The sequence below is a fragment of the Bubalus kerabau genome, chromosome 4 (genome assembly GCF_029407905.1).
Source record: "Bubalus kerabau isolate K-KA32 ecotype Philippines breed swamp buffalo chromosome 4, PCC_UOA_SB_1v2, whole genome shotgun sequence".
Classification (NCBI taxonomy): domain Eukaryota; kingdom Metazoa; phylum Chordata; class Mammalia; order Artiodactyla; family Bovidae; genus Bubalus; species Bubalus kerabau.
Genome location: NC_073627.1, coordinates 111,779,308 through 111,796,672, shown reverse-complemented (window position 1 = coordinate 111,796,672; position 17,365 = coordinate 111,779,308). Strand labels below are relative to the sequence as shown.

Below are 17,365 nucleotides of genomic sequence, written 5' to 3'. Positions count from 1 at the left end.
GTATTTCCATGATTTCACCTAGTATAAATGCACAAAAGCTGACTAGGGTACCTAGAAAGCAGAATTTTTGAGGCACTGGATATAAGCATTTACAGATTTACTATGTAATACCATAGCACTTACCAAGGGGGTTGTACAAATTCATATTCCCACCAAGAATGCATCAGAGTTTCCACTGTTTTATATCCTTATAAGCACATGGCACCAATGGAATTCTGGTGGGTCTGATAGATACACCTTGCTAGGGCTAATGTGCGTTTCTCTAATAACTAATGAGGTTGAGCATCTTTTCATGTCTGTAGGAATGTACTGGTTGTCTGGGTTGCCTCTTGACTGTGAGACATTTAAGCAGATCTTTTGCTCACATGTCTTATGAGTTGTCATTATTTTGCTTATTATATAGCCTGTTTATCAATCTTGTTATATGTGCTATATATACATGCTCCCAATTTGTGACTAGTCTTTTCTCTACAAGGTGTCTTTTAGATGAACAGAAGTTCCTTAGTTTTATTATAGTTGAAATTATCAACTTTTCCCTTTAGGTCTATACTTTAAGACATTTTCTTAACTCGAAGTCACAAAAATATTCTCTTCTACTACTGATCTCTTCTAAAAACTTCCTGGTCAATCACATTTAGATATTTAATCCACCTGGAACTAATTTTTGTTAAAGTATGAGGAAAGGACTCAATTTCATCTTTTCCTATACCAATACCCAGTTGTCTCAGTACCATTTATCCGTCTCTTCCTCACTCACCTACAATGTCAGTTCTGTCATAAATCAAGTTTTTACTAAGCTTTGTATCTTAGCTCTTTATTCTGTCACATCACACTAGTCTACCCTACATCAACACCACAATGTCTTAATTTACCAAATTTTGTATCATCTTGATATCCAGTAGACAAGTTTTTCCACTTTATCCTATTTCTTTAGAAGGAGCTTAGCTATTTTTGGCCCTCTGTATTTTCATCTAAATTTTAGAAACAGCTTGTAATTTTTATAGCAGGATTCTGTAGCAGGTAGCAGGATTCTGACTGGAATGACACTTGACATGACATGTATCAAACGTTAACATTTTAAAATAAAAACTATAATCTCTGCATACATACCTTTTATTTGCAGTTATGTAACTTATACCTTTGTTGCTATAATATCCATTTTAATTGCATTTACTGTTCACTGTTAGTGAACACAGAAAATGCAACTCATTTCTGTTATACAACTTTTTTAGGGGGTTCTCAGTTCTTATTTCTAAACTGCTAATTATTTCTAAGTTTATTATTAATTCTAATCAATAGATATAACTCACAGAAAAGGTTTTGGAATCATTATTAAGAATGAAAAAGGTTCTTGCCTTAGTCTAGGATTTTGTAACAAAAGTCCCACAGAGTGGGTGGCTTAAACATACATTTCTGAGATATCTGAAGGTTAGGATATGCAAGATCAATGCATTCACAGATGCAATGTCAGTGTTACACTATCTTACATCTCAGTTTAGTCGCTCAGTCATGTCTGACTCTGTGACACCATGCACTAGAGCACACCAGGCTTCCCTGTCCATCACCAACTCCTGAAGTTTACTCACACTCATGCACATTGAGTCGGCAATGCCATCCAACCATCTCACCCTCTGTCATCCCCTTTTCCTCCAGCCTTCAATCTTTCCCACCATCAGGGTCTTTTCAAATGAGTCAGTTCTTCACATCAGGTGGCCAAAGTACTGAAGTTTCAGCTACAACATTAGTCCTTCCAATGAATATTCAGGACTGATGTCCCTTAGGATGGACTGGTTGGATCTTCTTGAAGTCCAAGGGACTCTCAAGACTCTTCTCCAACACCACAATTCAAAGGCATCAATTTTGGGGCGCCTAGCTTTCTTTATATTCCAACTCTCATATACATACTTGCCTACTGGAAAAACCATAGTTTTGACTATGACTAGATCAACCTTTGTCAGCAAAGTAATATCTCTGCTTTTTAATATGCTGACTAGGTTGGTCATAGCTTTTCTTTCAAAGAGCAAGTGTCTTTCGATTGCATGGCTGCAGGAATATAAAGTCAAGTGGGCCTTAGGAAGCATCACTACGAACAAAGCTAGCAGAGGTGATGGAATTCCAATTGAGCTATTTCAAATCCTGAAAGATGATGCTGTGAAAGTGCTGCACTCAATATGCCAGCAAATTTGGAAAACTCAGCCACAGGACTGGAACTGAAACTTGAAAACTGAAAAGGCTACTTTTCATTCCAATCCCAAAGAAAGGCAATGCCAAAGAATGCTCAAATTACTGCACAGTTGCACTCATTTCACACGCTAGTAATGCTCAAAATTCTCCAAGCCAGGCTTCAACAATACGTGAACCGTGAACTTCTAGATATTCAAGCTGGTTTTAGAAAAGGCAGAGGAACCAGAGACCAAATTGCCAACATCCGCTGGATGATTGAAAAAGCAAGAGAGTTTCAGAAAAACATCTATTTCTGCTTTATTGACTATGCCAAAGTCTTTGACTGTGTGGAGCACAATAAACTGTGGAAAATTCTGAAGGAGATGGGGATACCAGACCACCTGACCTGCCTCTTGGGAAACCTGTATGCAGGTCAGGAAGCAACAGTTAGAACTGGACATGGAACAACAGACTGGTTCCAAATAGGAAAAGGAGTACGTCAAGGCTGTATATTGTCACCCTGATTATTTAACTTACGGGCAGAGTATATCATGAGAAATGCTGGGCTGGAGGAAGCACAAGCCGGAATCAAGATTGCTGGGAGAAATATCAATAACCTCAGATATGCAGATGACACCACCCTTATGGCAGGAAGTGAAGAACTAAAGAGCCTCTTGATGAAAGTGAAAGAGGAGAGTGAAAAAGCTGGCGTAAAACTCAACACTCAGAAAACTAAGATCATGACATCCGGTCCCAGCACTTCATGGCAAATAGATGGGGAAACAGTGGCTGACTTTATTTTTTGGGGGCTCCAAAATCACTGCAGGTGATTGCAGCCATGAAATTAAAAGACGCTTATTCCTTGGAAGGAAAGTTATGACCAATCTAGACAGCATATTCAAAAGCACAGACATTACTTTGCCAACAAAGGTCCATCTAGTCAAGGCTATGGTTTTTCGAGTAGTCATGTATGGATGTGAGAGTTGGACTGTAAGGAAAGCTGAGTGCCAAAGAATTGATGCTTTTGAACTGTGGTGTTGGAGAAGACTCTTCAGAGCCTCTAGGATCACAAAGAGATCCAAGCAGTCCATGCTAAAAGAGATCAGTCCTGGGTGTTCATTGGAAGGACTGACGTTGAAGCTGAAGCTCCAACACTTTGGCCACCTGATGTGAAGAGCTAACTCATTTGAAAAGACCCTGATGCTGGGAAAGACCGAGGGCAGGAGGAGAAGGGGACGACAAGGATGAGATGGTTGGTTGGCATCACCAACTCAGTGGACATAAGTTTGGGTAAACTCCGGCAGTTGGTGATGGACAGGGAGGCCTGGCTTGCTGCAGTTCATGGGGTAGCAAAGAGTCAGACACAACTGAGTGACTGAACTGAACTGACTCACCATCTGCAGTGATTTTGGAGCCCCCCAAAATAAAGTCTCTCACTGTTTCCACTGTTTCCCCATCTATCTGCCATGATGTGACTGGACCAGATGTCTTGATGTTAGTTTCCTGAACTTGAGTTTTAAGTCAAGTTTTTCACTTTCCTCTTTCACTTTCATCAGGAGGCTCTTTAGTTCTTCTTCACTTTCTGCTGTAAGGGTGGTATCATCTGCATATATGAGGTTACTGATATTTCTCCCAGCAACCTTGATTCCAGTTTGTGCTTCATCCAGCCCAGCATGTCACATGATGAACTCTGCATGTAAGTTAAATAAGCAGGGTGACAATATACAGTCTTGATATGCTTCTTTTCTGATTTGGCACCAGTCTGTTGTTCTGTGTCCAGTTCTCACTGTTGCTTCTCGACCTGCACACAGTTTTCTCAGAAGGCAGGTAAGGTGGTCTGGTGTTCCCATCTCTTGAAGAATTTTCCATAGTTTGTTGTGATCCACACAGTCAAAGGCTTTGGCATAGTCAATAAAGCAGAAACAGATGTTTTTCTGAAACTCTCTTGCTTTTCCGATGATCCAGCAGATGTTGTCAATTTGATCTCTGGTTCCTCTGCCTTTTCTAAATCCAGTTTGTACATATGGAAGTTCACAATTCATGGACTATTGAAGCCTGGCTTGGAGAATTTTGAGCATTACTTTGCTAGCATGTGAGATGAGTGCAATTGTGAGGTAGTTTTAACATTCTTTGGCATTGCCTTTCTTTGGGACTGGAATGAAAACCGACCTTTTGTAGTCCTGTGGCCACTGCTGAATTTTCCAAATTTGCTGACATAATGAGTGCAGCACTTTCATAGCATCATCTTCTAGGATTTGAAATAGCTCAACTGAAGCTCCACTACCTCCACTAGCTTTGTCATAGTGATGCTTCCCCTAAGGCCCACTGACTTCACATTCCAAGATGTCTGGCTCTAGGTGAGTGAGCACACCATGATGATTATCTGGTTCATGAAGATCTGTTTTGTACAGTTGTTCTGTGCATTCTTGCCACCTCTTACTAATATCTTCTGCTTCTGTTAGGTCAATACCATTTCTGTCCTTTATTGTGCCCATCTTTGCATAAAATGTTCCCTTGGTATCTCTAATTTTCTTTAAGAGATCTCTAGTCTTTCCCATTCTATTGTTTTCCTCTATTTCTTTGCACTGATCATTGAGGAAGGCTTTCTAATCTCTCCTTGCTGTTCTTTGGAACTCTGCATTCAAATGGAATTATCTTTCCTTTTCTCCTTTGCCTTTCAGTTCTCTTCTCAGCTCTTTGTAAGGCCTCCTCAAAACAACCATTTTGCCTTTTTGCATTTCTTTTTCTTTGGGATGGTCTTGATCACTGCCTCCTGTACAATGTCACAAACCTCAGTCCATAGTTCTTCAGGCACTCTGTCTATCAGATCTAGTCCCTTAAATCTATTTCTCACTGCCACTGTATAGTCATAAGGGATTTGATTTAGGTCATAACCTGAGTGGCCTAGTGGTTTTCCCTACTTCAATTTAAGTATGAACTTGGCAATATTTATTTTCATGATCTGAGCCACAGTCAGCTCCTGGTCTTGTTTTTGCTGACTGTATGGAGCTTCTCCATCTTTGGTTCCAAAGAATACAAGCGGTCTGATTTCGGTACTGACCATCTGGTGACGTCCATGTGTAGAGTCTTCTCTTGTGTTGTTGGAAGAGAGCATTTGCTATGACCAGTGCGTTCTCTTGGCAAAACTGTTAGCCTTTGCCTTGCTATGTTCTATACTCCAAGGCCAAATTTGCCTGTTACTCCAGCTATTTCTTGACTTCCTACTTTTGCTTTCCAGTCCCCTAAAATGTAAAGGATTCTTTTTTGGGTGTTAGTTCTAGAAGGTTTTGGAGGTCTTCATAGAACCATTCAACTTCAGCTTCTTCAGCATTACTGGTCGGGGCACAGACTTGGATTACTGTGATACTGAATGGTTTGCCTTGGAAAGAAACAGAGATTATTTGTCGTTTCTGAGATCCAAGTAATGCATTTCAGACTCTTTTGTTGACTATGATGGCTACTCCATGTCTTCTATGGGATTCTTGCCCACAGTACTAGATATAATGGTCATCTGAGTTAAATTCACCCATTCCAGTCCATTTTAGTTCACTGATTCCTAAAACGTCAATGTTCACTCTTGCCTTCTCCTGTTTGGTCACTTCCAATTTGCCTTGATTCATGGACCTAACATTCCAGGTTCCTATGCAATATTGCTCTTTACAGCATCGGATTTTACTTCCCTTACCAGTCACATCCACAACTGAGTGTTGTTGCTTTGGCTCCATCTCTTCATTCTTTCTGGAGTTATTTCTCCACTGATCTCCCATAGCACCTACCGACCTGGGGAGTTCATCTTTCAGTGTCCTATCTTTTTTCCTTTTCATACTATTCATGGGGTTCTCAAGGAAAGAATACTGAAGTGGTTTGCCATTCCCTTCTTCAGTGGACCACGTTTTGTCAGAACTCTCCACTATGACCCATCTGTCTTTGGTGGCCATACACGGCATGGCTCATAGTTTCATTGAGTTAGACAAGGCTGTGGTCCATGTGAGCAGATTGGTTAGTTTTTTGTGATTGTGGTTTTCTGTCTGTTTGCCCCATAATGGAGAAGGATAAGAGGCTTATGGAAGCTTCCTGACCGGAGAGACTGACTGAGGGAGAAACTGGGTCTTGTTCTGAAGGGTTGGGGCCATGCTCAGTAAATCTTTAATCCAATTTTCTGTTGATAGGTGATTTAGCCCTATTAAATTTGCATATTAATCCATTGGGAGGCTTAGCCAGAATTTCTTTATGGTTTTTAAGCAGACATTCCTACAATCTATGATTCAGAGTTTTCTTTCTTTTCAACACATATCTTTTCTCTTCTATCTAGAACTTCCAATACAATGTTCAATAGTAATGATAGTAGGTAACCTTGACATGTACATTTTCATAGATATCTCCTGAAATTAAGAAACGTCCATTCTATTCCTAGTTTACTAAGAGTTTTTAATCATAAATTACTGTGAAATTTAACTGAATGCTTTTTAGCTGTTGAGAAATTATTGAGTTCTACTTCTTTAAAATATGGTGTATCATGTTAATTTTTTCCTAATAATCAACCTCTCATTTCTTGAATAACTTCGATTTGGTCACAATGCATTATATATTATTAAATTCAACATGCTAAAGTTCCTTTTTTGTGTGTGACTTTTGCCTCCAGATTCATGAGTGAAAGGGGCTTTTTATTTTCTCATGCTATCCTTGCTTGATTTGGGTACCTAAAGTCACATTTCCCTGTGTAAACAGCAACTTTTGCTGTTAGGACTAATCCACATTTTGTTTTTGTCTGGTGTTCTCTATGAGAAAAAACTTACCAGCTAATTTATCTTCTCTACTTAGAGTTAGTTTTGATAATTTAAATAGCTGTAGAAATATATACGGGGCTTCCCCGATGGCTCAGACGGAAATATATACAACTTTTAAAATATTTACGCTTTAGTGGAATGAGTCTCATAATATTCTTACATTATGAATATATAAACCTCTGCTGTATTCTTGTAATGACCTGGTGGCAGTCATAATTACAGTGAAATGTATTGTGCATGGATTTCCACTCTTTTTATGTTGTCTAATGATGTCCTTTTTCACATTTCTGTTTCTTTTCTCTTTCTCCTTTCTCAAGACTCCTTCTGGATTGTTTGGGCAGTGGTTATTTTTCCTCTACTTCGCTCCTCCTACTTTAATCTTTCCTGTTTGGAAGTTACATATTTTGACTTCTTTTTTTTAAACTGGTTTACTCTACAAACTTTAACATGCATATTTAACTTAATAAACTCTTAAGCTAACCAATTATCTTAACTTTCTCCCAACAATACAGAGAATACTTTGATCACAGCTTTGACAACATTTAGTTGTATCTTCTTTGATTTAAAAAATTGACACGAGACATCAGTATTATTTTATACAGTTTACACATAACTTTACTACATGTTTAGTATTTAGTAGGCTTCACTGGTGAGATGGTGAAGAATCTGCCTGCAATGTGGGAGGCCTGGGTTCGATCCCAGGGTTGGGAAGTTCCCCCGAAGAAGGGAATGGCAACCTACTCCAGTATTCTTGACTGCAGAATTCCATGGACATAGGAGCCTGGTGGGCTACAGTCCATGGGATTGCAAAGAGTTGGACACAATTGAGCAACTAACACTTACTATGTGTTTACCATTTCATTGCTCACATCTTTTTACCTTTCAGACTTTCTTCTGAGATAATTAAAGTCTGAGATAATTTTCCTTCTTCCTAATTAAACACTTTCAAAGTTCCTTTATGAGGATCTCAGACTGTTCTCTCAACCCCGTCACATTCTGTGACCATATGACTACCATGTTTGGTATTCTAAAATTTACTACAATGTGTCTATTTGTGTATTTCTTTCTTTTACGCCATCTGGAATATATTTAGGTGCAATGGATCTGAGGATTCAAGTTTTTCAACATTTCTGGAAAATTCTTAGTCATTCTTTCTTTGAATATTGCCTCTTCCTTAGTCCATTATTTTCCTTCAACTATCAGGTCTCAATCTTGATTTCATTACTTTTTATTTTTTCGCTTTAGCTCTGTATTTCATGTTTAGAAAAACTGTCAAGTATTTGGTTCACATATTCTCAATTATGTCTGCTTTGTTTTACCTGTCCATCAAGTTTCTCTCCCATGTATTTTTATTTATATTCTCAATGATTCTTTTTTCAAATTTACCTTATCTTTTTGTTACTTCTTTGCAACCTTCTTTCAGTTCTTAAATAAACTAAATCTTCCTAGTTTACATTCTATATATACAAGCTCTATAGGTCAGATTGTATAGCCTGTTGTTTTTATTAGCTCTCATTTTTAGTGGTTCATTTCCTCCTATGCTTTGTTATTTTTTGGGGTATGGATTCATGAATTTCTTGGAACTTTAAATTTCTTTTGAGGACTGTATTGAAGACATTTTCCTTCAGAGGATTTCATTTGCTTCTGCCAGAGATATTACTAAGTGAAGACACTTTAAACTAAAATTACAATGTATGTGTTGAGGCTTGTTTGAAAGATTTTTTTTCTTTTTCCTTCTACTACTGTATTCAGAGATAACAATGAGATAAGTAGCCCCACTTCGTGATTTTTTGTTTTTCCTGCTACACACAGTACTCATAGTTTTATCTTCTAACTCTTCTACACCCTCAGGACCCCCAATCCTATGCAACGAATTCAAAGCCAGGTTTCAGGGCACAAGGTAAGCAAATAACCCTGGGAAAACAACTTCAGAGCTTGCAGAAATCTTCGGATCCAAATTACTTTATTTGTGCCCTTTGGAAACGTCTCCTTTTCACAAGTCCATCAATACATTTAAACAGCTGTATCTTACACTATTTCTAAGGCTGAAGGTGTTACACACTTGGAGAATTCTCTAGGTATATAGCAAACTACTTCTGGAAATGGAGATCTTCCCTCAGTGTCTCTACCTGCCAATTTCATTATTTATATTCAAGCACAACACATTTGCCATACCCAAGAATTAAGATGTAGAAATTGATTTGTTACCAACAGCGATTCATGGTTTTGAATTTTGTTAAAAGTACCTATGTTAACTTACCTTATCTGCCCGTCCCATGAAAGCAGGTTTGCCTGCTAATCCAAGGCAAATGGCACACACGATGCTGGACTTCCCTGTTCCATTAGCTCCGATAATCATATTCAAGTGGGGCCCAGGAGATACTTCACAGACATCATATGTCCTAAATTATAAAGAGGTGAGATTATTAAGTAGAGATAAGAAGTGAAGAATATTTTCCTACTAAAGCACTTTTTCTTGCTTTACCCTTATCACTAACTATAGGTTTCCTCAAATTCTTTAAAAACCAATTAACCTTATAAATATTAATGTAACATTACTTTATAGGTTGTTAATAACTTAGAGGGAAAAAAAAATCTGTCAGTGAGAGAAATGAAAAAGTGACAAAGTATATCTAAAATTAGAACATTCATGGGAAAATAAAACTTCACATAATTTTTCTCAAATATTAAGTCTGCTAAATAGAGCGAAGTTTGATATAATTTATTCTTTAGTAATTCTAATACATGAGAAAGTCCATCAAAGCTACTGTACAAATGATTTTTAAACAAATTACATGTAAGTGAAGTGACAGCTCATTCTAAATTTGTGTATTTTACATTTATATTTCTCTTGAATTAAAATGCTTACTAGAAACTTATCATAGTCAACCGAATTACTTTTATTATAATTAGAAAACTGAAGATGTATCAACTCAATAGTTTAATTTAACTTTTTAAAATAACATGAATTTCCTTTAATATACTGCCAGACATTCACAAAAGGATCTATTTCTAGTACAAATTAAATTTTATTCCTATGGGAGGAAACAAGAGTGCATCATCACCATGCACGTCTGTAAATTTCCCTCATACTAGAAAGCAGCATGCTGTCCTGCTCTCTACCTGCAACAGGAGCATCTAATCCATATTAGTCTTCAGGGACAGCTATGGCAAGATGTGAAGGAAACTGACTCAGTATCTTTGTACTATGTCCTTGAATATCTGGAACTGGACCCCATAAGTAATGTCCCGTGCCCACAGTTTCAGTTGGCTACCAACTAATTCCCCAAGAGTAAAAGCTTAGCCTATTACTAACTTCCTAGGTATTCAAATAATTTTACCAAGCACACTTCAACTTTAATACTCCAAGAAATTAATCATTCTGAAATTCCAAGTTGTAATAAAATAAATACAGGTGGTAAAGAAAAGTATTTTCTGGCAGGTTTCCAACCCCACTTCTCTGCAGAGCATCCATCTGTCTTTTCAGAAGCTTTATTCTAGTAACAGCAGAGTCTTGAAACAACCCTTTACAACAGTTAAAATAAAACTACTACTACTAAGTCGCTTCAGTCGTGTCCGACTCTGTGCGACCCCACGGACAGCAGCCCACCAGGCTCCCCCGCCCCTGGGAGTTTGGGAATTTCAGACATCTGGAAAATTATCTGACTTGGAGCTTCTTAATCAACACATGCAGCTCCATTCTTTTAATATTTGAATTTCCTGCTGTAAACTGTCTAAAATAGTGATGCAACTGGTATTTAAGCAAACAAATAGAGCAGAAAAAAGCATGAAAACTTCTGACCTATATTGTTACACAAATACTATAAACACGAAAAGCTGCCAAAAACTAAATAAAGCCTCCGCATTTAAAAAAGAAAAAAAAAACCATTCTGACTCTACAATATGTTTATTGGAAATTCCCTTTTGTGAGTTCCCTTTTGTCTGACCTCCCCCTGAAAAAGCTAATTTCAGAGGCCATCCTCTTCTGAGTTTACATCCTTTATCTAGTACCTCATATATTCTCCATGGTCTCAGGTAACATCTATATACTGAAAGTCGGTTCAGATGACCTACAGATGCAATTCCCACCTCAGGAACTCTATTTGGATGTCCCACAACGGTCACTTCAAACTTAACATATTCAAAACTATTGCACTGGTGCGAAAGTAACTGTGGTTTTGCATTGTTGAACTTCGCTGTTTGATATTGGAATAGATTTTCAAATATATGTGGTTATGTTATACATCATTTTAATGTACATTTTTGGCTTTTTTTTTTGCTAATGACTTATTACTCGCTGTGTATTTTATATTTATTTTAGGCTAGGGAAATGATGTTAGACAAAATGCAAATTCGAGCAGTTTTCTTATTCGAGTTCAAAATGGGTTGTAAGGCAGCAGAGATAACTCACAACATCCACCACGCATTTGGCCCAGGAACTGCTAATGAAACTGCACTGGCTCAAGGAGTTTTGCAAAGGAGACGAGAGCCTTGAAGATGAGCAGCACAGCTGCCGGCAACTGGACGGTGACAACAACCAACAGAGAGGATCATCAATGCTGAACCTCCTACAACTACACCAGAAGTTGCCCAAGAACTCAATGTCAGTCCTTCTATGGTCATTCGGCATTTGAAGCAAATTGGAAAGGTGGAAAAGCTCGATAAGTGGGTACCTCATGAATCGACCAAGAAAAAAAAAATCGTTGTTTTGAAGTGTCATCTTCTCTTATTGTATGCAACAACAAACCATGGGACGAAAAGTGGATTTTATATGACAACCGGTGATAACCTCCTCAGTGGTTGGACCACGAAGAAACTCCAAAGCACTTTCCAAAGCCAAACTTGCACCAAAAAAAGGTCATGGTCACTCTTTTGGTGGCCTGCTGCCCATCTGATATACTACAGCTTTCTGAATCCTGGTGAAAAGAAACCATTACATCTGAGAAGCACGCTCAGCAAATCGATGAGATGCACAGAAACTGCAATGCCTGCAGCCAGCACTGGCCAACAGAATGCGCCCAATTCATCTCCATAATAATGCCTGACCATACATCACAAAACCAACTCTTCAAAAGTTGAAAGAATTGGGCTACGAAGTTTTGCCTCAACGGCCATATAACCTATCACCAACCAATTACCACTTTTTCAAGCATCTCAACAACGGTTTGCATGCAAATCACTTTCACAACCAGCATGAGACAGAAAATGCTTTCAAAGAGTTCGTCAAATCCTGAAGGATGGATTTTTATGCTACAAGAATAAACAAACTTATTTCTTGTTGGCAAAAATGTGTTGATTGCAATGGTTGCTATTTTGATCAATAAAGATGTGTTTGAGCCTAGCTATAATAATTTAAAATTCACAGTCCGAAACCGGAATTACTTTTTCATAAGCCTTAAAAAAAAATCTAAAACCACTCTTGTAGTCTCTTAGTGAAGGATATCATTATTCATTCCTCTGCCCACAGCAGAAACCTAGGCATCATCTTTGATTCTCTTCATCTCCTCCACCTCTGTTCACACTACCCACCCACTCATCACTCCATTTATCACCAAATAATGTTGGTAAACAAGAAAATCTGACATACCTTGCTTTTAAAAAAAGAAATAAATAGGACCCTTCATAATTTAGGTCTAGATCATCTTTTTCTACTTTCTATCTCCTTCCCCTATTCTCTAATTAGACCTCTAAAGTTTACCTATAAGGAATTTCTTTCAGTTTCTTGACTATCTTATGCTTCCTTCCTTCTCAAAGCCTTTGCATATGCTATTACTTCTGCCTAGAAATCTCTTCCCTCCACTCTCAATCCCAGTGGACTTGGTGAACTCTCAGGAATCTTTCCCTTGACTACTCTCTTCCAAGCCCTTTCAGTTCTCTAGGCCTACTCTTCCTACTGCATTCCTAAAACTCAAAGTCCTCTCATAAAAATAAACAAAATCTTACTTAGTTCTGCACTTTCCAGCTACCTTTTCTTTCTCCTTTTCACATCCAAGCTTTACTTCCTCACACTCATTCATTCTTCTATGACTGCAAAGTTTTCCACTTCCCCTACCTCAAAGCGCCAAAGATTTCCTGACTGCTAAATGCAGCAGGTTCTTTTCTGTACTGTTATCTGACTTCACTGTATCATATGATGTTTGTGAAGCACTCTTTTTCCTTGGGTTCTCTGATAATACTCTCCCACGGTTCTCCCCTTACTTCCCTGAACAGTTCCTTCTCAATCTGTGAGTTCTTCTGCTTGCCCTTAAATGTTGGCATTCCTCTGGAACTCTGTACTTGGGCTTCTATTTCTATACCCTTCGAGGCAGTTTAAACAATCACCTATATGCATGATTCTTAAGTCTCTCATCTGTTAACATTTTCCTATAAGCTCTGAACCCTTATAAATACTGCCCTTAGAAGACCTTTTAGATGCCCCACAGGAAACTTCAATATACAAGATACAAAAGGCATTTATTATTATCCTCCCAGAATTACTCCTCCTTTGACACAGCTCTATACCAATTAGCCAAGATAGAGACTTGAGAAAAATGCTCCATTTCTCCTTTACCCTGATGCCTCGCAATTAATCTGCAGACAAAATCCTGTCAAATCTATTCTTTCTGCTTCTACTTCCCACTGCGAGACTCAAATCCCGATCATCTCTGCCTTCATATTGTAAAAGCCTTCTTGCCTCCAATCTTGCACCCTTTCTAAATCATCCTTCACACTGCTTCCAAAGTAATATAAACCACATGAGGGTGCATGCGTGTGCGCTATTTCAGTCGTTTCCAACTCTTTGTGACCCTATGGATGTAGCCCGCCAGGCTACTCTGTCCATGGGATTCTCCAGGCAAGAATACTGGAGTGAGTTGCCATGCCGCCCTCCAGGAGATCCATCCCCTGTCTCCTAAGCCTCCTGCATTGGCAAGCAGGTTATTTACCACTAGCATCACCTAAGAAGCCCAAACCACGTATGATGCCCTACTGAAAATGCATCCTGGCTGCCTACAGGATAAAGCTGCAATTTCTCAGCACAGGAAACACATACCCTCAATAATGCTATATATCATCAGTATCACTCTATCCATACATTCACTCACATCCTATGTCCTAATCATACTAGGATACTGGAAACTTACTAAATACAGCAAACTGTTTCAGGCAGTGCCATGCTCTTCCCTTAAGACTTTCATATCCTCCAGTACAAGGCCCTTCTCACAACTGAGGAGGAAATTAATCATTTCATCCTTTGTGCCCCCAGGGCATCCTGATACACACACATATATATATATAATTATGGTAGATACTTCATTTGATTATATTTATCTTTCCTGATTTTAATTAAAACAACAATTCAGCTACTTATCAGCTGAGTAAACCTAGGCAAATCAACCTCTCTGAGCTTATCAGTGGCGATGCTACCAAGAGTTATGAGGAATGAATGAGGGTACTGTGTAAATAAAGTACCTATTTCTATACCTGGCACAGGATAGATGCTTTAAAAAAAAGTCCTTATTGTTACTGTAATTGTTTTCCTTAGGCGACTGTGAAAGCTTAAAATATAATAGACAAATGAACTGCAAGGTGCTAGACGGATACACGGTAGTTGTGTTTCAACATCTTTACTAAATTCTAAAGTGAATACTATGATTAGTTGTCTGAAGGGTGAGCAAGCAACCAGGAAGAAAGTCAGATTTGAAGGAGTCAAGCAAGGCTCTGCTGGGTAGCGCAACAACTGAGATCTGGGCTTAATTTTCTGGTACATTTCAGGAAACGTCTCCATCCATCACAACCATCACCATCTTTGTCCACCTGGCAACTGCTATCTCTTCACGAAATGTGCCACAGCACAGAGTCACTGTCGCTGATTTAACCGTTACTTTTTGACTTCCCAGGACCATAGTTTTGTGAATTACAGATTATGTCTACAGGCCGTGACTCCCAGCGCGGGAGATGTAATTCCTACTACGTCCACCGCCCGCCATTTGACGCCTTCAAACTTGGGCATTAAGAATTAAAAAACTGCAATACACAAGGCACACACCTACATCAACAAACACGTCAATCTCCACGGCCCACAAGTAAATATCCTCACCGCAATCCCCGGACGAATTTACCAAAAGCCTCAAAAGCCAGGCACACCTCTACAGACCCGCCCCCGGCACGCACGCAGCTTGCGGCCCTCGTGTGCCGGCCTCCCACGCCGCGGCACGGCCTCCGGTCACTCACAGGAAGTTCTCCATCGCGATGCGGACGATAGAGCCTTCCACGAAAGGCCCGGACGACGGCAGTGGCCGTGGCGCCGCCGGTGGGACCGAACTCTTTTTCTTGCACAGGACTTCCGACGAGGGATCACTCAGGATAGCTCTCTTGGAGGCCAGGGGGCTTTGAGTGGATGTTTTCCTGCTCGGTGTCGCCATCCTGGCGGTCTCTCTTCTCGGCTGTGGCTTCCGTTCCCACCTTCCTACAGCCCCAGCGCCCCGGCGTCCCACTCCCGCGCGAACAGCGCGGCGCGCGACTGCGCGAGAGCCCGCCCCGGCGCCTGCGCAGTCCCTGCCTGGTAGCGTCACAGGGCATGCCCCTCCCCTCCACCCCTCCCGGGTCCTGGGAGACACGAGCTGGCGGGAATGGGACGGGGTGGCACACGGGACCACCCCGCGGGAAGCGGCCACAGGACTGCTCTGTATGTTTCTGCATTTTGCCGATATTTTTTTTAACTCAGAAAAAAAAAATGTCAGCTGAATTTAATGTTTTGAAAGCCTTTTCAGCGCTCAAGGAAACGTGCACGAGGAGAGGAGGGAGCGCGGGACCTCGTCATCTTCTGACTGCTTTTAATCAGGTCCCCGTGTCAAAACAAAAACAAAACCCCCAACAATGCAAGCTTTCAAATGACTCTATGCCAGCTCTTCCCTTAAAACATAGCGCTCGGTTCTGTTGCGCTCTCCAACAGGTGGAAAGATTGCACGGCACAGGTTTTCTTCACTACCCCCACCACCACCCCCGCTCCCTAATTCCCTAGTAAGAATTCCTCCTTCGAGCTTTCTAGAAATGCCCAGCGAGCACGCTGGCATCGTTGAGAGGATGCTTCCACTTAAACCTAGTCACGTTCATCTAGTTAACTCCCTTATTAAAGATGAGCTTCACTGAGGCCCCTGCAGGTCTTCACTCACTATAATCATGTCTGATCTACAATAGGCTAGGCTGAGGCAGTGAGGGAGCCAGGCAAGCAGGTCTCAGAGCTTATGTTTTGGTGTGGAAGACAAGAAAAGAACAAGATAACCTACATAGGATCAAGATAATTTCAGGTGGTGATAGGTGTCATGAAGGAAAAAACAGAATGAATGTAAGAGAGAAGCAGGGAAGGCCTGTCAGAGAAAGTGATACTTGAGCTAAATCCTGGAGAAGAAGGAGCTAGCGGAGGAAATGAGAAAAGAGCATTCCAGGCAAGGGCAGAAGCTCTGAGGTGGAAACCAGCAGAATGAGGAACAAAGGGAAGGCGGGCTAAGCTGTACTGAAGTGAGCTAGTTTGCTTAGGGGGGCCTTGCCCATCATGCATTTTATTTTAAAAGCAATGGGAAGCCATTGGATGGTTTTAAGCAGGAGAGAGACAAGATCTGATTAAAGTTTTTAAATGAGGCACTCTGGTTGCTGATTCCTCAGAGTCAAGCATGGAAGTTGGGAGGCCATTTAGAAAGCTATTGCAGAAAACCCTGATTCCCCACTCCAGGATAAATGCTCCTTTCCCAAGCCCCTGCTTCTTCTCACACAACTGAAATCTGCACTCTTTAAAACTTGTAACTGAAGAAAGAATAAAAAAAAATTTTTTAATGTGAACATGTCTTGGTTGTTAGAAAATTTTAGTTTTTCAGCAAATTAAATAATACCTTTAAAACTGTTCAAAAGGCAGGAAATAATCTTTTTAAAAATAGGGCCTAGGAGGGTACTATACCCTTATTTGCTACATTGCTAGTACAAACTTTTTGAGAAGTGACTTGGTAACCTTCTTCAAGAGCCTTAGAAGAGTCAGATTCTTTGAAGAAATCATTACATTTAGAGAAACCTAATGGTAAAATAATACATGCAGTGGTAATGAGGGTTGAGAGCAGGAAACCAATCTAATCATTTTATACTATCATTAGATCTTCAGTGAACTACTCAAACTGTGCTTATAAAGTTGAGTTGGGAAATGTGTGTGTGTTTAGGCTCAGTCATGTCCAACTGTTTGTGACCCCATGGACTGTGGGGAGCCGCTTGTGCTTCCGGCTCCTCTGTCCCTGGGATTTTTCAGGCAAGAGTACTGGAGTGGGTTCCCATTTCCTCCTCCAGGAGATATTCCCAACCCAAGAATCTAACGCATATCTCCTGTGTCTCCTGCATTGCAGGTGGAATCTAACCACTGAGCTATTGGGAAAAGACACCATATATTATGCATA

At 40.0% G+C, this 17,365-nt stretch overlaps 1 protein-coding gene across 2 annotated transcripts in view; it reads right to left on the bottom strand.

Annotated features, from left to right (window-relative positions):
• Positions 1 to 17,125, bottom strand: part of SMC5 (structural maintenance of chromosomes 5) — a 99,954-nt gene extending 82,829 nt beyond the window's left edge. The window contains exons 1-2 of one of the 2 annotated variants that reach the window (XM_055578288.1): positions 15,162 to 17,125; positions 9,211 to 9,352 (exon numbers count right to left, since the gene is read on the bottom strand). In XM_055578288.1, coding sequence (XP_055434263.1) covers positions 9,211 to 9,352; positions 15,162 to 15,352 — 333 coding nt within the window. In that variant the 5' untranslated portion in view covers positions 15,353 to 17,125. The remainder of the gene's footprint in view (positions 1 to 9,210; positions 9,353 to 15,161) is intronic. The other variant, XM_055578289.1, reaches the window with a different exon arrangement.
• Between the last annotated feature and the right edge of the window lie 240 nt (positions 17,126 to 17,365).